The sequence below is a fragment of the Petromyzon marinus genome, chromosome 24 (genome assembly GCF_048934315.1).
Source record: "Petromyzon marinus isolate PM22_M1 ecotype Great Lakes invasive population chromosome 24, UKy_Petmar_22M1.pri1.0, whole genome shotgun sequence".
Lineage (NCBI taxonomy): Eukaryota > Metazoa > Chordata > Hyperoartia > Petromyzontiformes > Petromyzontidae > Petromyzon > Petromyzon marinus.
The window spans coordinates 14,478,559-14,499,687 of record NC_133690.1 but is presented as its reverse complement, the minus strand read 5'-3'; the positions used below and the strand labels follow the sequence as shown (position 1 = coordinate 14,499,687).

General features: G+C 47.5%; 1 protein-coding gene across 1 annotated transcript; it reads left to right on the top strand.

Moving 5' to 3' along the window:
* Positions 1-14,200, top strand: HTATIP2 (HIV-1 Tat interactive protein 2). Its single transcript, XM_032960035.2, has 7 exons — positions 1-86; positions 340-453; positions 2,178-2,370; positions 3,512-3,619; positions 6,757-6,894; positions 8,076-8,137; positions 10,593-14,200. Exons 2-7 carry the CDS (start codon positions 347-349, stop codon positions 10,810-10,812), a joined length of 828 nt encoding a protein of 275 aa, XP_032815926.1. The 5' UTR covers positions 1-86; positions 340-346; the 3' UTR covers positions 10,813-14,200.
* The last annotated feature ends 6,929 nt before the right edge of the window (positions 14,201-21,129 follow it).

Sequence of the window (21,129 nt, the reverse complement as noted above, 5' to 3'; positions counted from 1 at the left end):
CCCTGCCGCCACCACCGCGTGCCGCTACCACCGCTACCACCGCGGGCCGTGCCACGTGGACCGGCCCTGGAGGTGGAGGGGGCCAGGTAAGTAAAACGAATCACCACGCGCTACGGAAAGCGCGCGGTGCCAAACATCGCACGTGGAAAATTAAACGCGCTTCGCAAATGTGTTTTTTTTGTTTTTGCCAACGCGGAAGCGGCTGCGCGGTGCTCGCCTCGCTCAACATTTTACTGCGGCGTCGTTATTGTGTCGCTCGCAGTGTTCTCTTTTCTCTCTCGCGCCCTCTCTCTCTCGTTTGCTTTCGTCGTTAACCGTTCGCTCTCGTTGTTGTAATAGAAGCCGCATGGTTTATCCGCCCTTGGAGGGGAGACGCGGAGCGCTGCTCGTAATCGCAGTGGCGTGCGTGGCCTGGTGGATTCGAGTCGACTCGAGTTACCCCGAGAGCGAGAGGTAATAACCAAATGCGTTCGTGCAAAGTCGTGAAGTGTGGGCTTCGTTCGTGCGTAGCGTGGGTTGCCGCCAACCATTCCGGTTTGGCCGGGTGTCTCTGGCCGGAATTGGCATCGATTATCATCGTGGGGGTTTTTTGTTGATTTTATTATTTTTAATTTATTGTAAAAAAATATTTACTATTTTCATCGTGGTTTTTTTTGCTTTTATTATTTTTTATTAATTGTAATTTTTTTAATTTACTATTTTTATCGTGTTTTTTTGTTGCTTTTATTATTTTCAATTTATTTTTATTTTTTTTCGTTTTCTATCTACGTGACTTTACCGAAAGAACCAAGAATATCGATCATCCTCCGCGGTCATTGTTGACATCAACCCGGGGAGATTTTTCTAAGAGATTATATTTTAAGAGGATACGTTGATTACAACGAAGAAGAAGAAAAAAAAACACAATCCCTGCGGAATTGCTTCGGTCAGAGTTGAGCAACCCTTTATAGCACGCGAGTCGTGTGCTATGAAGAAAGGGTCATTGCCCGAAACGTCGCCTATGATGTGTTTTGACGAACGTTGTCGAGGTTTGTTGCGTGTGCATGTGCACAGCTGCTAGCGCAGGGTCCCCATGTAATGGTTTAAACTGCAGCGTTGTTAAACCGGTTTTGTTTTGTTTTTGACATTGCAGGAAACCGCATTAATCAATAAAATCACGTCGGTAAAATTCCAGGAAACCCGGAGTTTGTCATGAATAAACATCTTTCTATCAGTCACAAACAGGGCACTCTTCCAGGCTAGGGCATGTACTCTCTCAGCAGCAGCAACAACAACAAATTGCATTTTGGGAATATGATTTTCGATTTCAGCTCAACCAAGCGTCGTTGTGCCGACCATCTTTCAGTCGCATGGCATGATGTGACATTCGACAACTGCTCTCTGACATGGGCATTATACAACACACGTGAATGCAGCAAAACATTGGTGATCCGATGTTTTATATATCGTGAGCCCAATAATTCGACGTGGGCAAGTTCAAGACTGCATCCAGGAGGCATTTCTGTTTTATTCGCAGAGCAGTAGGAGTGTGTGGAACTTGGCTGTGGACGCCGATTTCACCGGGACTGCTCGGGAAACGCCTCGATGAGAGCCTAGAATCGATCTTCAACTCACAACCGAACGAGCCGGGTTGGGCCCTTTCGGCCCCCCTCTCGTTTGTCATGTTATGTTCTTAGCAACTTAGTTATTGTGTGGCCAAAGCACACATTTACCAGCCTAGCCCAACACTACTTCTCGTTTGATTGCAGTGCGACATTAAACCCAAGTGAACTTTTTATTTTACCAGGTAAGGCCCACTGAGTTATGTAGCTCTTTTTTTTTTCAAAAGCGAGCTGGCCACAAATGATTGCTCAACGAAGTGGCTTATCGTGTGGACATTTATAGCAGCCAGTCACTAAATGTGGGGAAAAAAAACAGAGGACCCGGACAAAAAATCCACACGACCACGGGGAGAACATGCAAACTCCCAAATATTGAACCCACGACCTCATGCATACCAGGCGAGGGAGTTAACATCTCACCACCGTGACACGCCCCATTACAGTGTATGCAGAGGATGATGGGGAGTGGGAGCTGAAGACTTATCAGGAGTATGCCGAAAACCCTTCAGTAAATCAATGCCACCGGTGTATGGTACACAATGTGTCAGTCTACGAATCCGTGCGATAAATCCGCAGGAGGATGGAACAGGAGCTGGAGAGCCACCGGGAGAACTTCCGCAAGCAGAATCGGTCGTGCTTCGTGCTGGGCGCCTCCGGGGAGACGGGCAGCGTCCTCCTGCGCGAGATCGTGAGCAGCCGGCTCTTCTCGCGCGTCACCACCATCGGGCGTCGTCAGCTGGAGTTCCCCGACGACTCCTACAAGGACGTGGTGGGTCACGGTTAAACGACCCGCCCCGTTCGCACCCCGCGATTGGCGCGGTTGGCCTCCGTGCGGTGTGAAGGAAGTTCAGCGTGCGTGCAGCAGAACCCCCTCTTAACGTCGGTGATTGGTTCCACGAAACCGGCCGTTAAGCAGTTTGGTCATTAAGCGAGTATTCGCTCCGATAGCATCGGAAGTTACCATTTTTTCACCCAAAAAAAGATTTTTTTTATATTTAAACAATGTTTATTAATACATAAATATACTAATAACATTATAAAGACATAATATTATAAATAAACATGGTTAATGCATTAATTAATATTTACTGTACCTACAACAGCCCGTTGTTAACAGCGGAATGGTCAGTAAGTGAACACATTCGGCTCTATGGAGGCACCACACTACTATACACTACAGTATACACGACACAATGTGCTCTATAGAGGCCCTTCGTTAAGCGATTAGTCGTTAACAGGGGTGGTCGTTAAGAGGAGTTCTTCTGTACATACCAGATTTTCATTTATCAATGAGTGCTTTATGGGTCGCTGCGACAGCCACCGTCGCGAGAGGAGTGCAGGGCACGTACATTCTTTTTGCGTGGTGAGTTACCCGGACATACCTGGCTGAAATGCTCTGGCCACGTGTAATGTGCCACCGTTGCTCAGTCTCCGTCCAAGTTGAAATAAAGTCGCTCCTTGCTCGCACGTGACGTGGAGAGCGATCATTAACGTGTATGTACGTGTGTTAAAATTATTTCGCACCGTACATAGCCAACCGTGATAATCGGGGGTGCGGGGGAAGGACAATCAACTAAGCACAAAAAGCAGTTATCACGAAATGTGTCAAGAAATGTAACTTTAATCAACGTTCTCTGTACCACTTGGGACGCACCCGCAAAATGGGAAGAGATGGGGTTGGCTTCATTACATAATCAAAATAAACTCCGGGATGGCTCATAGGGTGGTTTCCTGCCTTCGAAAGGCAGGATGTCAGGACGGCCTTCATTTTTAAAGGGGCCTGAGAGTTATCGACCACAAATGAAGTAGTCTGTTACAATTTGTAGTCGATTAATCGGATTCATCGACGAATCGTCCCAGCTGGAATTGCGATTGAATGTGCTGTTGCACTTGCTGGTGGGGGGCTGCAGGTGCAGGAGGTGGTGGACTTTGAGAAGCTGGACGACTACGCTAACGCCTTCAAAGGTCACGACGTCGGCTTTTGCTGCCTCGGGACAACGCGGGCCAAGGCCGGAGCTGTGAGTGAGATCTGCCAAGCGTGCTCTTCTATCTCCCCCCCCCCTCCTTCCCAGACGCTCGCACCCCGGGCTAGATGTCGAGCGATCCATCAGTTCGTCGATTTATGCAAACTCGCTTGCGCGATGCGTTGAACAGGGGCCGCCGTAGTTTTGATGGAGTGCTCTCGCAAATAACATCCAGTCACCCGGGTAATAGTTGGTTAACAAACCGGATTCTGCCGATTTGATCAAATTTCATCCAGTCACCCGGGTAACAGTTGGTTAACAAACCTGATTCTGCCGATGAGATCAAGAGAGCAGAAACCGGTCCAGAGTTTTCTCACTTAAGCAAAGGCTGCTGTGTGATATTGGTCTGGAAAGCCAATATATCAATGGGTTAAAAGCATAAGCATGTGTATGTATGCGTATACCCATTAATTTTTTGTTGTTGAGCTTATAGTACATGCAGCGATTCATGTGTGTACTCATCGATGTTTGCCAATTCGATATGTCACCATAGCAACCACTAGAGGCGCTATTATTAACTACAATGTAAAACATTTAGTTTTGTTCATTTTAAAATCGCCCTCCCGAATGGACATCTGTGAAAAAGAGCTTTGTAGATCATCGGATTCCTCCAGTATAAATAAAAAGTCTGATTTTTGTGATTGTCGATTTATAAAATCGCTGGGCCGGAGAGGGGTCAATTCCGGAGAGGGGTCAATTCCATCCCTAATCTGCACAGTAAACAGCAACACTTCAAAGCTGTTGCAAATATTTTGAATATGACAGAGGAAGCTCGTCATCATAACACACGTTTATATAACACCACCTAGAACATTGTCAACCAGTTTTACATGGTTGTATTTGATTACATCATATTTCACATTATTTTGCAACTATGGTGGTTAGCGCACTGGGCTCTAAAACCAGCAGCCAATTTCCACAGTTAACATCGGTGGCAAGTGATGTCTGAACCATGTCTGGCCCCTCGGCGTTCAAACCAGCACTGACCGACGTGGTGAAGTATGGTCAAACAACCACCTTGACCAACGCAGCAGTGGGGAGGCCCTCATCCAGCATGGCATTGACAAAAGGCTGTCGGCTATCATCATCATTATTACTCTCACATTTCTTGAAAAAAACCATGACTGCCAATAGCACGGTCACAATGTCTGACCTTTTAATCTGTTGTGCAGCGGTAATTGGATTTAATTGCCCGATCACCGCGCTCGAGTGTGTTTGGCCACCAGTGCCGCATTACTGTCAGGCCTCATTATTTTCCCATGGAAAGACTCCAATGCAGAATGGCGAGTGTGGAAATTGGCATGCCAAGTTTAAACAGGTTTGTCACAAGTCAAATGCAGTTTGACCAACTTTCGTCCCTCGGTTAATTTACATTGTATTTTGGGATTTAAGTTGTGTCACGTGCCAAGTTTTACAATTGTTCAGCTTCATATATATATTTTTTTGAAATATTTGGAGGGTGATGGCGAAGTACTACAAATATTTGCATTGTTCAGATTTGTTTGACAAATGTATTTGAGGTTTATTCACATCAGCTGTGGGTTGTATGGATAATTAAGATTAACATTTTATTACTGAGGCCAGAAACCCGGTCGGTCGTCTTGCTAGTTTGAACCACTTGAAGATTCTTTCGTGCAAGATTTTACCATTGTACATAGATTGTATAGCAGGGGTGGGGAACCTTTTTTCTACCAAGGGCCATTTAGATATTTATAACATCATTCGCGGGCCATACAGAATTATCAACTTAAAAATTAGCCTGTTATATTTGGTCAAACATTTAATTAACTCACCCCTGTGATGGCTGGAACTGCTTCTCTTTGGTGAGGCGTGTGATGTTAGCTGGTATTAATGATGTTGCTACTCGCAACTGCTTTTGTAGGTTTGCTCCTAGATTGATTGAATTTCGAGTCCCGCCTGGGGTTGCCTTGGAGTAATGGTTATGGCACTGGACTTGCAATCCAGAGGTCGACGGTTCTATTTGATCTCCTGGCACGGCAGTTGCCCTCGTCTCTTTTCCACCCATTATTGTAAATGGATACACCACAGTTAGTTGATCTGCAGGTGGGGTAAAGTGTGGTTATTCCCAACTCGTACAAAACATCTTGACGAACGTGGAAGATTAGGCCAAAATACCCTCTGTAGAGAGGTTCTCCAAAGCTCCCTCTAGTAGAGGACCTTCCGCCAGCAGTGGCGTGAATGAGAAATTGTAGGGTTGTACCTTTTCTTAGGTATCACAGAATTGTACAAAGCCCCCATTAAGTGATGACGTGGAGCATTGTGGCGAGTACAGTGATTATTGACAACGGCACGTGAGATGTTATGAAATGTAGCTTTGTGTGCTGAATAGAGAGGGTGGTGCTCCTGCAAATAGGGAGTGCCCTTGCCAATAACATCTGGAAACACAGAAGTGTTTAACAAGCCTCATTGCACATTGGCATTGAACAGGGTCAATGCCTGTGCAGAGTTTGCCTGTTCAACCGAATGCTGTGAATAATGCGAGTCCAAAAGGGCATTTAAAGACAATCGGAGAAGCATGCTATTCATTTATTCCTGTACGATGTTTGCTTTTAATAATGTTCAGCGTAATGTGAGTGTTTAATGACAATGATAACCCCAATAGGAGAGCCATAACTCATTTTTCATACGGAGATCCATTTGTGTTCCAGTTCAAAGGACGATATTGACAAAATCACCAAGTCGCCCGGATTACACGCCGTCTCATCAGATCTCGAAAGCTAGGCTAGCTTGAGCCTGGATAACTCTGGTTTAGATGATCTGCATACATAAAAGTTGTATTAGCCTGTTGCGCTACGTCGTGGGCAGCAGAGGGCAATGCATCAAAATCCGTTGTTGTGCTGTACTTCCTCGCTCCCACATCGAACAGTCCTGTCCTTATCAACCTGCATTGACCAGCGTGGCGATCATCGGTAAAATATCCCCCCGCGGCAGGAACGGCGTTGACAGGCACCTGCGATTATCACGGTTGGCAACGTACGGTGCGAAAAGAAGTTCAACATCCATACATACATACATCCAGAGGTAGATTGACACACGGTCTGTACACGTACGTACGGATGTACTTCGACAAGGGACCCCGAGATCAGCCGTTGAGCATTGTGTTTGTCCAGGCTGGCTTTGTGCGCGTGGACCACGACTATGTGCTCAAGTCGGCTGAGCTGGCCAAGGCGGGCGGCTGTACGCACTTCAACCTGCAGTCCTCCAAGGGTGCAGACAAGAACAGCGGCTTCCTCTACACCAAGGTCAAGGTGAGAAAAGATTTGCCCATAACGCCCGGCGCAGTCCACCGCCGTTGCTTTTCGCCGCGTTTTTCGCTCGTCGCGCCGCGTGGCTCCCTCTCCGATGTTGTTGTCACGTTGTGTCGCGCGTTCGGCACGTTGTCAGACGTTTCGCCGCACGTGCCGGGGGAGCTTCTTCGGGCTCTGTTCGGTTCCTGAAGGAGATCCCGGCACGCGGAGAGAAACGTCGGACACCGTGCGGAAACAAGCGCGTGGCACAAACCGGTGAAATGACGTCGGAGGACCGTGCTGGTATCGTTCGTGTTGTTCGGAGTGTGGAGCTGCGGTGTGGGCAGCAGAGGGCATTGCAGCAAACACATTCCTGCGGAGGGAGCTGGTAGGAACGTTGGGTTGCTCGGTCAGTGGCCAGGGTCAACGGCGGCACCACCACGTGGTGTATTCCTCAAATATGCCCGACTGTGAGGGCCGGCACAAGCCGGCGTGAGTAGGTTAAACGTTGAGTTTTATAAGGGCACCACGGGGTGACCAGCCCCACCCCCCACCCAGCCCCACCCTCCCCACCCAGCCCCTCCCCACCCTCCCCTCCCCACGCAGCCCCACCCCTCCCATTTTTGGATGCAGGACGGACGGACACAATAATCCCCTGTGGGCTGGTGGTGTAACCAGGAGGTTCCTACCAGTAAATCCAGCATTGTGATGTACTTCCATGCTCCCGCACGTGCCAATACCGTTGTACTCAGTTTTTCAAACGGGAAAAGTTGGACGTTGCCTTTGGTGCTACACCAAAATAACTTTCTGCGACATTTTGATGGTGGCTGTTGGATGCGGTTAATTTTGCCTTTGAAAAGGTTTCGTGTTGTTTATTCTTTATTTAGATGATTTTGCTGCCATAAATGTCCAAATCATGGGCCACTTTTGTTGAGCTATCATTAGTGGTGGCCAAGTTGCTTCTGAAAAATAATTGAACACCACAGTGGGCTTTGCCTGTCAGGATAGAGATGGTTTGGTTTTGTTTGTTTGGATGAGTTGTTTGCCTTTCCTGTACTTTGCACTGCTATCGTGTGTTTGTATTGTTTGTTGTTGTAACGTTATTACCTGCCCCGACTGGACATCTGTGAATAAGAGCTTTATAGCTCATCGGATTCCTCCAGTATGAGTACATATTCTGATTCTGATGTTGTTTATCGCAGGGCGAGATCGAAGCGGACGTGCACAAATTGGACTTTGAGAGATACACCGTCTATAGACCCGCGTAAGTGTCATACAGGGCATTGCGATAAAAACGGAAAGGTCCATTATAGACGCACAAGCTTCCTCATTTCCTCCGCAAAACAATGCTTGCCTTGACACTGCTGTTTCATGCATTTCGACTTTGTATTCACTTGTTCAGTTCCCAGTGTAATTTTAGGTTGCTATGGGAGGGATGCTGTCACGGTTTTATGGATAGCACACTGGGCTTGCAATCTTGAGGTCACCGGTTTCGATCTCTCGGGAATAGTAATTGAGACAATGGGGCAAGTTTCTTAAATCCTCCCAACCCCTGTCCACCCAGCTGCAGCATCAATGGCTATGGCACAGTCACTCTGCAGGTCACATGTAGTGGGATATAAAGTCTGGGGTACTCCCACCTTTTCCAAGACATCTTGCCAGTGAGAAACTATATTTTTAAATAATTTATTACGTATACTCTTTGGTTCTTTCGGTAAAGTCACGTAGGTAGAAATAAAACTAAATAAATCACGACAGTTTCGATAGCGACACAAGCGCCATCGTCTTCAGGTGAAAATCGCGATAGCCGCGATGTCTGCTGCCTTGAGTATGGATTCCTGCAGTCACGAAAGCTTCAAATCAAGATTGAATTTATTATGTAACCAGGTAAGGTCCACTAAGCTCTATAGCTCTTTTTCCAGAAGCGAACTGGCTATCCCAAATGATAGCTGAACGAAGTGATTTGTTTACCTTTCCAATACTTTGCACTCCTATCGTGTTTGTGCATTGTATGTGTTTGTTGGCCTAACCTCCTGACCCCGTGCCTCTACTGGACAACAGTGATAAAGAGCTTTATAGCTCATCGGATTCGTCCTGCATTATAAATGAATGAACTAAAACTATTTTTAAATTTTACCAGGTTAACGCCATCTGAGTTGCGTAGCTCTTTTTCAGAAGCGACCTGGCTATGGCAAATGACAGCTCAACGAAGTGGCTCATCACGTGGACATTTAGAGCAGCCACAGACTCTAAATGCATGTTTCCAAAAGTGGAGGGAAAACCCGGAGGACCCGGAGAAAAATCCATGCGAACACAGAGAGAGAGGGACATGCATACTCCTTAATTACAGCATGCGTCAGGGTTGGGATCGTACCCACGACCTCCTGTATACCAGGCGAGGAAGTTAACATCTCGCCACCGTGGCACCCCAATACCAGTGTGGAAGAGCAGACCAAAATACCCTCGAGAGGGGCTCTCAAGAGCTCCCTGTAGTGGAGGCCCCTTATGCCAGCAGTGGTGTGAGGAAGAAATTGCAGAGCTGCACCTTTATGTATATCCTTTGCAAGACAGCTGTGACCCAATAAGTGTCGATTACATCTTACTGGTATGATTCATTGCTTTGTGTTGTATAATTACACAAATTCCGTGCCATTCAGACCTAATTAATCTTTCAAAGAAGGTTCTTGAAAATTGTGGTAAAATAATGATTTTGGTCAGATCAACGGGAGGTTATGGAGAACCGCGTAGAACAGGACGGGGTTTTCCGGCTGATCCAATAGAGGGCGCTGTCTGAGATTCAGAGCGTGGCCCATCCATCGCGCAGCAAGTGTGGTACCGCAGAGTTAACTTAGATTGACATCTCACACAGTTCGTTAGTTACAAGCATTGATAATGCAACCAGGGAAGATGAGTGAAGGCAAGAAGGACAACTTATAATTTGTCACAAAGGTTTTTCCAGATGCTCATAATCAGAGAGTGGTGTTCCCAGGTTGGGGTCATGTGTTGGGAATTTATTTTTGCGAGCTTCTGCCACGCATGACTGGGGGCATGTTGAGATGCAGTAGTGCATGGCAAACGCTTCAGGGGAGGTGATGAGTATTTGTTCGTAATGTTGAAGAGCAATCAGAATCTTTATTTATTTTGGAGAAATGCGATGAGCTATGAAGCTCTTTTTCACAGATGTCCAGTAGGGGTGAGTCAGAAAGTTACAGCAACAAACAATTAAAAAAACGGTAGAAGTATAGGAAAGGTAAGCAAATCACAAAAAAATAAATCCGTAAAATATATAAAGTATGTAAGTTCAAATTTGGATGACTACACCAAATTCCCAAGCTTGGGCAAGCCAGCAAAATAACAGCAAAAAAAATACATTGTACTCACTGCAGAGAACTGTAGCGATATGACCACCATCATAGCTGGTGCCAAACTGCCACACATCCTTCCCGCATGGCATTGTGGGAGCCTCGGTACGTCTTCCAACCTGAAGACGTACCGATAAAGTTAGTTCATTTTAGTTTTCCTCTGATTCCGTTCCAATGACATACACTTCCGAACCGGAAGAAAAACACGTACGTCATCGGAACTGATTCGGAAGAAATACCGATGACATACATTCATGTCATCAGAATGGGAAAAGGGTTAAGAGCCATGGGAGTGGCGCAAAAACTTCAACAACCCACAACACCACCCTGTGCCGGCTATCCCCCCCCCGCCCCCAGGGTTCTGCTATGTGACCGCAAAGAGTCGCGCCCCACTGAGTGGATGACTCGCAAGGTGCTGTCTCCCGTGGCCGCCCTCTTCCCCACGTTCATAACCACCCCAGTGGAAACCGTGGTGCGCGCCATGATCAACGTGGCCGTCACACCGGCGTCCAAGAGCGTGCAGCTGCTGGAGAACGCCGAGATCCACCGCTTGGCCGCCGGCAAGGGCGCGCACTGAGCCCGGCTTGCGACGGCGTGCCCGGTGGCCACGGTAAATGCGGTAATTGACGTACACCGGAGGACTCCCCTTATCCGTTTCCCTGTTACCCACGAGTCCTATTATCCGAGGGTGTTGTGGGGTAAACTCCTATTATTAGCCGCTTCGTTCTTCCAATTTTTGGCAATTATCCGAAATTTATTCTCATATAATTCATAATGGAACAGCTTCCAATCAAGCGCTCATTTAATGTAAGTATGTATGTTGAACTTCTGTTGCACCGTTTGTAGCCAACCGTGCTAATCGGAGGTGTGAGGGAAGGACAACAAACGAAACACAAAAAGCAGTTCTAAAGTAATGAGTTTTCGATCGACACCTAAAAGTGCATAGCTCCTGGTGGCTTCCTCATGTTGAAGTACAGATAAGTAGAGCTGCATGGAAAAATGTCATCAAATTACCCACAGCTTATCCGAAGTTTTCCCATAGATAAGTTTAGCAACATCTCAGATAATAGGATCTGCAATATTTGTCTCCCCACATCACGGATAAGAGGAGTGCTCCTGTAATTGATAATGAACCTCACCTGGCTATTGAGTTGTCAGCGGCCTGCAGTGTCAAGGCCACTCGCCGCCGCCTTACAGCTCGGCCGTGTGTCTGTAATTGTGCCTTGGTGGGTCTAGCGTAGGAACATGTGGTGGCATTGATCGCAGCATTTGTTGATCGTGAATTGTTGTTGGCTGGAATAATAGACATCATCCCAAGCTTCCCCACAGGCTCGGGGAGTATTGGTCGACTGTGATAGGAAACTTATTTGTTGTTTTTCCAGCCTGCACTTACTAATTTGCCTGTCTAATGAGTGCCTCATCATTGACAGAAATAGTTGGAAGTGGTTTACATTTGAGAATGTGAATTAAATGCACTACATATCTTGCTTGGGCTGTTATGCTTTTATGTACAGCATCCTTAACACGGTGCATATTCGATAGACGTGCTCAATGGTGTATGACTCTTGGTGATTGATGGTCGTCGGGAGTCATTGGAACATTAACTCTTGACGCATGAAATAAATTAAACCGGTTTGGTAAAACTCATTTGACTGAACTGATCACGTTAGGCCGTGATTAAACCACTCGCGACAACTTGGGGCACATGGACATTTTATTTCACATGTGGGATCCTTCGACCACAGCTGGGAGATTATAATAATTATTTATAATGATTATAATTAGCATCGCACAGTGAGTTTAAGTAGGTACGGAATCCACTGGGGAGGCGGTGAAACTGCACCTGTGCCAATGGGCCGGAGGGGCCTATGTGCCAGGCGATGGAAAAGGTGGGAAATTATGAAGTGGGGCACCATTTCACTTTTTGTTGAAGCGTAGCCTCAATATATTTCAGGGTATCAGCCAAAATGAACGTTTGATACAGGAAAATGTTAAACCTGGAGGGGGTCGTCCACCGTAATTGGGTGATTGTGGCTGTATTCATATTTTTTTTAAATCAGAAGTTGGATGGAAATGGGAAAACACATACCGGGAATGTTACTGAACACAGCTCAATTTCTAATTCTTCTCACTCACCCAATATTAAATGAATATGAACCTAAAGCCCGCGTCAAGGAGGTAGTGTGTGTATATCAGACATGTCGGTGTGAAATGGATGAACTAAACCGGTTTATTGCCTTTTCCAATCAAAAAGGGTTACTATTGTGTTTGGAGCTGACATCTACTGATAAGGTTGAGCAAGGTAATGAATCGGTAAACAAATCGGTACACAAAGACGTACAGCGATCGCCCAGTAACCAAACAGGCAAACGGGCACTTGAGCATGCAGTTTACAAAGCTCTTGAAGTGACCTAATGTACCATGTGAATACAAACGCACTACTTGTTCATCTTCTGTTGGTCAGCAGACTTGGACTTGCAAATCCAGAGGTCGCCGGTTCGACCAGGTTGCTGGCACGGCCTGGCGAAACAATGGCTCGCGTTTCTCTAATCCCCGCCGTCTCTGTCCGCGCAGCAAAATAAATTAATGCTTACACCGCATTGCGTTACGGCGGGGTAAAGTGTGGCTAACCGCCCGCATTAATTCCAAGAGGTCTGGCCGGCGCGGAAGAGTAGGCCAAAATGCGCTTCAGAGATGGAGGAGTGGGGGGGGGGGGGCTCTCTTTGAGCCTCCTCGAGCGGAAGCCGTTCCGCCAGCAGTGACGTTGGCGTGAAATCGTGGGGGTTCGGTTACACCTCGACCTTCGATTCTCTTCGTGCGCTGTAACCCCGCCATGTTGTCGCGAGGCTTCAGGCGCCGGCTGCCAAATTCTCGGCTGCGGAGGAGCCGCACACAGAAGCCGCGGGGAGGGGGGGGGGGGGCGGGAGGGCGAGCTGCAAACGCCGGCGTCAGGAGCCCCCCCTCCACCTCCCCCCGGTGCGTCTCTTAAAACAAATCCTCCCGGAGGTGCGCACCAAAGGTGACCCCCCCCCCCGCCCCACCGCCTGTACCGTGGACCTTGCGCCCGGTGGCTTCTATGGCACAGGTGGGGGCAGGGCAGCAGCAGGGCGGCTCGTGTGGGCGGGTGGTGGCTCGGGGTGGACTTCTTGGAGTCGTTGAGGGCCCCCCACACACCCCCACCCACCCCCACACACCCCCCCCCCCCCGATTCTCGAGCTCCTCTCCCGGCCTTTCCGATGACCGATTGTCCTTAATTGCGGCCGACCGCCGGATCCGACGGGTCGCCCGCTTCTTTGTGGAGACTCGAGAGGGAGCTTTCGTTGGATTTCCGGAGGTCAATATCGGCGCTCGCACGGCAGTGCTAATATTTGCTGCGCACGGTTTCAAAACGGGGGGATTTTATTGGGCAAATACGTTCAACGGGCTCCTCTTTTTGGGGCTTGGCCCCAAAAAATGTTGCTCCGTGCTTTCTTAACAGCCGAGGCGCCCAACGGACAGGGGACGGACCTGGGATACACGGTGCGGCGCGTTGTGACGTGAAGATGAATTGCTGGAGCGTGCTTGCTGGCGGTACGCAACGTAACGTGACCTCGTGCTCGCTCTTTATTTTTTCCTTTTTTTTTGTTACGCCAAAGACAAATGTATCGTGGTTTCGATCGCAAGTGCATGACGTGCACTTGTGGAATTGCGTGAAAAACAAAACGGGCAATGGGAATATATAACTGTAAATGTGGCGAATGTCCGTCCGTCCTGGTGGGCGGTGTGGCGAATGTTATATTTTGAGTGCCTTGATCATATTTGGCATTTTGTTTACTGTGCTTGGGTCTGTGTATGAATTCTGTTTCACTCTCAAGGCTGCCATATGTATCGATATAAATTGTTCTTTAAGGGATTGAGTGTTTTTTTTTTTCAATCATTCGCTGTTATGAATGAGGTCATTCAATAAATTAAGCGGAGAAAGCAAATGTCTAATTCGTCTCTTGGACACAGTTAAGCATTGCCTACGATGTAACTGTCGATGTGTATGCTCAGTGTGTTGTTTACAGTGCTTTGCGCCTGTCCATTACAATGTTTACGATTCAATTTCCTTTATTTAACCAGGCAAGGGGATCACTTAGAGGTGATATGTCAAACTCGGGAGACCCTGGTTGCCGTACAAGCAAGACTGAAGACATGTTTATATTTTGGATGTTGGCAACTACCCCGCACAATGACATCCCAGGGTTTTTAACGTCACATTTTAATCAGATGCCGCACCCTGGTAACATGGCCGGTCATTTCTAGGGCTCAAACCATGATCCTCTGTGTGTGTTGAACTTCTTTCGCACTGCACGTAGCCGTCCGTGCTAATCAGAAATGCGGGGGAAGGACAACAAACCAGACATAAAATTAAAGCCCTGTCGTCCTGACAGTTTTTTGTTCCTTCACCTGAAGAAGGCCACTTGTGTTGTGGCCGAAACGTCGTGAGAATTTAATTGTTTTATTTTATTCTCACTCTACGTGACTTTACCGAAAGAACCCAAAGAAGAAGAAACGTAAAGCAGTTCGAAAGAAAAACGTTTTCAATCTAGATGATTTAAAAGCACATAGCTCCAGTGGCTTCCTAATATCGGAAGGAAGAGCGTTCCGGACGGCCGCCGAAGCGCATCTGAACGCGCGCGACGCAGCGACCGGAATATGTTCGATGGCTAGCCAAAAGCCGCTCCGAGGATGACCGGAGTTTGCGTGATCGTTTATGCTCCTTGAGATCATTTGTGCGAACTGATTGGGGAAGCAGCAAGCAGTGCCGGATTAAGCTAGTGCGGGGCCTGTAGCACGACGTTATAAAGGGGCCATACGTAAAAAAAGAAAAACACGTAAATGTTAAACACATTTTTTTTTACTTGCACAGTAAAGTAATTGTATTTTTTCATTTGCTATACAGCCAGATAATACGACAAATCGCTAACCTTAAACACTCAGTCGTTCGCAAAAGTTGAAGGCACTATAGTACTGTAGTAATAGAGCAAGTGCAGAATTACTGAACCGGCATTGATAGCTTGAAAGCATTTAGCGCGGGGCCCTTGAAAGTGTGTGGAATGTAGCATGTGTAGCTACTTTTGCTACTAGGATAATCTGGCACTGTCAGCAAGCATGCCAACCTTTGGCTTCTCCAGAAGATACCTTTGTTCAGCCTGTCATCTTTGGATTTGAACGTTAGGCATGCGACTGTGAGGTCATGCATTTTCAGGACATGCCACTTGTTCACCATAATGTCCTGAAATTTCACTCCGTCTGCTGGGAGCTTCGTCAGAAAGTGAATTGTGCTATACGATCGAGGGGGAAAAATGTATGGCTGCTCACTTCACTTCCCGAAAAAGCTTCACAGCATTCGGAGCGAAACGTCGGACATCGCGCGAAAAACAACACGCGCCGCAGCCCGAAAACGCACCGGACAGAGAGAGCTGCATGGCACGAGCGTGCAAAGCGCTGCGCCGGGGGCATCCTGCTTGTTGGGTGGCTTCGAAGATGTCTCGCACGGTCCCGAGGAGTGCACGCGACGCGCGCCCCATACATGGGACGCGTCGCGCGTTTGGCTAATTTACTTCTGTCAGTTTTCTGACAAAAGGGCGTAAGAGGCGTGTGGGCTTGTTACACCCCCTCCCTGCCCCCCCCGCACACCCATGCAGCACCCACCCCTCCATCGGGCGCCCTCCGCCTGGCCGCCGCAGCGCAGATACGATCGGTCAGCGCGCACCTCCTCGCAACGTAGGCCCCGCAACAAGGACCCCAAACAACACCGCCAATTCGCCATGGCGCCATTTCAACCCGGCCGCCTGCTGTCTTCGTATAAAGCAGCCTCACCCTCCCCCCACCCTACCGCACCACCGCCACCACCCACTACCAGCTTGGCTCAACCACCGACCCACCCACCCACCACCCACCATACACCACCACCACCAACCACGCGGCAAGCACACAGCCCTCCCACTCGTCCTGACAGACGCCAAACAGAGCCCGACTGCTGTGCTCACCGGAGGCTGAAACATCCATGTCATTTGCAACAGCCTCGCCCCCTGGAAGGCGGCCGTAGGTTTAAAGGCATATGGGGGTGGGGGGTGGGGGGTGGGGGGGCTGACCTCGGCGATTGTTGAAAAGTGACAGCACCCGAAATAATTATTGTCTTCACACGTTTGTGTTTAGAGTGACATTTTGCAATGTAAATTAATACCTCAAGTGGTGCTTTGAAATTGTTTCATGTGGGTTTATGTGGTTTTTTTACAGTTTTTGTTTAAGAACTGGTTAAGCACTGTTTTTTTATTTTAAAAGTAGCAATGAGTTATTGACCTTCTGTTTGCACACATTTAGTGTTGCCTTCTCCTTCCGTGTGTTTTTTTCCCCAGATTTTTATTCCGATTTACGCACGCAATGCCAATCGCATGATAGGGAATGGCCAAATATCCCAATGGCTTGAGACTCGGTGAGGCTTACCTCAACAAATATGGGGAATACTGTTGTTATTATTACTCGCCATGCCATTCTGACATCTGAATGAGTGGAACAACTAGCTCCTAATTTTGGCAATGTTTCTTTATATCATTAGGAAGAAACTATCAAAGGTATTAGGGGCCGTCCATAAATGACGTCACGCACCTAGGGGGGGGGGGTCAGACATTTGTGACGATGTGTGACGAGGGGGGGGGGGGGTTGAGAAATGTGACGTCACATCAAAACATCAAAATGCGCAACTTTAAATAAAAATAGACTACACGTTCTACTTAATTAAGTAGACGTTTTAATAAATGTTTTCTCCTACAATAGCAGAGTGCAGCGCCACATTAAATACACACTACAATGACAATAGTTTAAAGCGATTTGAAACATGTTTTTTTTTAGGGGGGGGGGGGCAGAGCTTTGTGACGTCATATTTGAGAGGGGGTTCTGACTTTTCGTGACGGCCGTGTGATGAAGGGGGGCGGGGTCAAAAATCCTCCAAAATCGCGTGACGTCATTTATGGACGGCCCCTTAGACATTTATCCACTGGTGGATAAATAAATGATGCCACGATCACTCGTGGTCTGGAGGTACCACGGCCTCCAGCACCTGCACTGATCTTGTTGCTCCATCTCCGTGGGGCTCATCTTCTCAGTCACGTCATTTCCTCGCAAGTCTTGCCCAATGGCCCAACAATTGCTTTGTGGCCTGCCCAAGCCCAATTAATTTTCACGACGGTTAAATGATGTCTCCAATTTGCATTTTTTTCCCCCTGATCCGTGCGCTCCTCTTTTAGTCCCTTTGTGCAGTTCCAAATGTTTGGTTTTCTCTGCTAGCGGTCACGCTTCTGATCCATACGTCAGAGAAAGTTATATTTCTCGAAAATATTTGGTAAAACATAACATCCGTGTCAGATGGCATTGGTGATGAGTCTTCAATCATTTTAAAAGTTAAGAACAGAGTTTATACGCCAGTATCATTTTTGTTGTACTATTTTATAGCGGACATTGGACACCGGGCAGCGCGTAGCTCTTTGCTGCTATTCCCTCGTTCGTTCATCATACCTGTCAACCCATACGGTTTAACCGTATTCTTTTACAGGTAAATTGAGTTTTCAGGTCCATACGGCGTACAGCCGTTTCAATACGGGCAAAAAAATGCCTTTTATTTGTGTTTCTCCCTTGTGATGGGACTTTGTAGAATGAACTTTGACATATATAAGGGGCACGGGGGTGACCAATACGGTCTGAATTGGTTTGGTATAAGGTAGGGCCATGATAAGGGGTTAACAGGTATGGTTCATCTTCTGGGGCACCCGAATTGTTGTTTTCTTTCCCAGCGTCTGTGAGCAGCGGGACGGTGGGTTGGGTTAGTCGACTCGCCGAGATGGATTTTGCCACGGATGTGTGCGAGGTGCCTTTGCGCGCCCCCCCCACCCCCCCCCCCCCCCAGCTGCGTTAATAACCTGCTGCGTCATCTCTGTGGACGAACGCCACAATGCGTCAAGCCAGCGTGGCTTGGTGTTTTACGACCGTTGAAGAAGGGGCGTCTGCAAACGGGCACGCCACCCTTTGCTCTGCGTTGTCCACCTGTGGGTCCGGGTTCCCCGCGGGGACACGGTGTCACGCGCCGTGTGATTAATGTTGGACGTGGCTTTTACCCGTTTGCCAATGTTTGTGCAGGTTCCGTTCACGGTTGCAGTGGAATCCGCCGTTTAGACAGCAGACAGAAGCTTACATGCGTCATGCCTGTCACCCGCGGTTTGTTTTGTCATGGAGTCGTTATTATTGAGGGGGGTAATGTGCAGCAATCGTATGTTCATTCTATCCGCTGAGTGATTTACTTTGCTGCGTGCCGCTATTGTTTGCTGTTGTTGTACCGCTTACCGATGTGTTTGTGTTGCGCTGTACAGCATCGAGGTCTTCCGGGAGACGCTCTCCAGCACGTGGGGCGCGGTGCGAAACATCGGACATCGTGCCGAAACAGCACAAAGTACACCCCGGAAACGCATCGGAGAGCGAAGATTTGATTTTTTTTTATTCTAGAGTAGTATGACTACCGTCTTAAAATAATAACCAGGACAGCCTCACTTGAGCCTCAACATTCATTGAGTCTTGAGACTCTGTGATGGGAGGAAAGCACGCATTTGGTATTGGTTTTTACCATATTTTAAGCAACCTTTATTGAAATAAGGGGATCTTATTTGAATCAAGAAGTGAAACGGAAACCCGATTAGTGATATTAATCCGATTACTGTAGTCACTTGAATAAAGTGCAACTGTATGATTGCTCCTGCCACACCCATCAAAAAGGCACCGTGAAAATGTCTTCTTCAACTGCAATGTTCTGCGTCGCTTCTTTTACAGAGGCATTAACGCTGAAGCTGACATTGCTTTAGGCATGACACTTCAACGAGGCACGCATTACGAGGAGGTAACGCTGAGCCATGCCATCTTCTGCCCACCTCACAGCCCCACGCCTTCCAAAATCTGACAAGCCTCAGTGCTCATCCATCCAAGTATAAACCAGGCTGAGCGCCCGCTTAGCTTTCCGAAATCTAACAATATTGGACGCACGTGGGTGATTCGGCCGTATGCAACATTTTAACCGTGCGACATAGTGTCCTTGTGAGAGATTGTGTTACACTCCCGAACACGGCCGATTATCACGTCCCAGTCGAAGCGAACGCATCACACTTTGTGTATTCGATCTCGTTGCCAAAAGTTATGACCCTGGCCTCGTGCTTCCAGAAAGTGCATTCGTTGTACGCGTGCTTAATATGCCCAAGTCATTTATCACTTTACATTTTGAAGTATTACGCGTAGCTTTTGCCAATTGTTATGCAGCGACAACGAGGCTTTGCCTTGTTAAATTTGGAATTTATTAGGGCATTTTAAAATGGCCGTGAAGTGGGTTATGCAGTCTCTTGCCTCCTTATTTGTATGGTTTTATTGTTTTTCATCGATGAAAATGCCGCCTAGTTAAATACGGCCCTTGATTTAGGAGCGTATTTTAAAACTGGCCTGTAGAGTACAATCGGCTATCTCTTGCACCTAGGCTGCGTGCATAGGCATCGATGTGCTGTGGTGGAGGATTTCCACTTCTTCAGTGGCCCCAACAAAAGTCACCGTGTCAATGCACGTCTCTGTGTGCTTCCTTTCCGTGTCTCTTTCTGCCTTTATCTCAGAGTCTTTCTGTACATTTTCTACGTATCTGTGTCCCTCTGCAGCTGTCTCTTATCCATGTCTCTCCGTGTCCGTCCGTTTGGCTGATGGTTTGCTCATCTGCACAGGGCCCACCCCCCACCCCCCCTCCCGCTTGGTGTTGCGATGATTCTGGCTGTATCCCTGAGCACCGGCGAGCTTAACAGAGCTACTCGGAAACAAAACCTCCGCAGAGACAATTAGCTGCTAAATGCCCTGGGGGCGGGGGGGTAAAGTGGAAATATCTCCGAACAACAAGAGGAGTGAAAGCTTGCGTGTAAACAAGACCATTCCTTCGCTCCCTCCCATTCAATTAGCAGAGGCTGTGGTGAGGATGTGGCAGGCAACACGGATTGATTCGTAAATTTCACTTTGTGAGCCCTGATCATTTAATCCCCGTTGCAAAACCGCTAATGAGACCAACAGTTTAGCGATATCCCTGTCCCAGATACAGCCGCCCGGAGCTTGCCAAATCCCTTGGTTGTTATGGGATTGAAGACGCACAGAGCAAGAGATCGAGAAGAGGGGGCATATTGTGATCTGTGTCAGGCTCTGATGGCTTAATGGCTGTTGCTTAGGCTTGTGTCACAGTTGTGAGGCAGTGGCTGGATGTCTTAACAGCTTAGTTGCCCATGTGTCGTCGAAATACCAGGATAATTCAGAGGTGGATTTCCCCAGTTTACCCGTTTCCTTAACCCAACTTTTAAGCTTATTTTTCTTCTGCAATGTTTATGGGTTCCAAAATATCCCCCGTTATATGTAGGACACGACATATCCAGCCATATAATTCTGAGGACATTATTTTGGCCCTTTGTAAGCTGAAACTTATATTAAAGTTCGTGCCATTTAAGTTTTAAAATGATTGAAATGAGTTTCGTGTAGTGTTTTTTTTGGCATGGCGTTTAGAACCGTTACTATAGAAATAAGCGTATAGCAGGACAGGAAATAGGTTGCTGACCAATTCACATGTGCATGTTTTGGTTCTCAGTTTTCTGCGTTGAGTGTTTGCTGATTACATCACCGTCTCACTTGGCTCAAAATACTAAATTCGGATTTGGCCGGACATTCGTAACCTCCTTGAAAACAAGTCTTGAGGCTCAGTGAGGCTTTCCTGGAATTATATAGAACAATGAATTTTGCTTATTTAACCATTTCCCATTCCGATGACTGACGCCATGTACATCATCAGTTTTTCGTCTGATTCCGTTCCAATTTG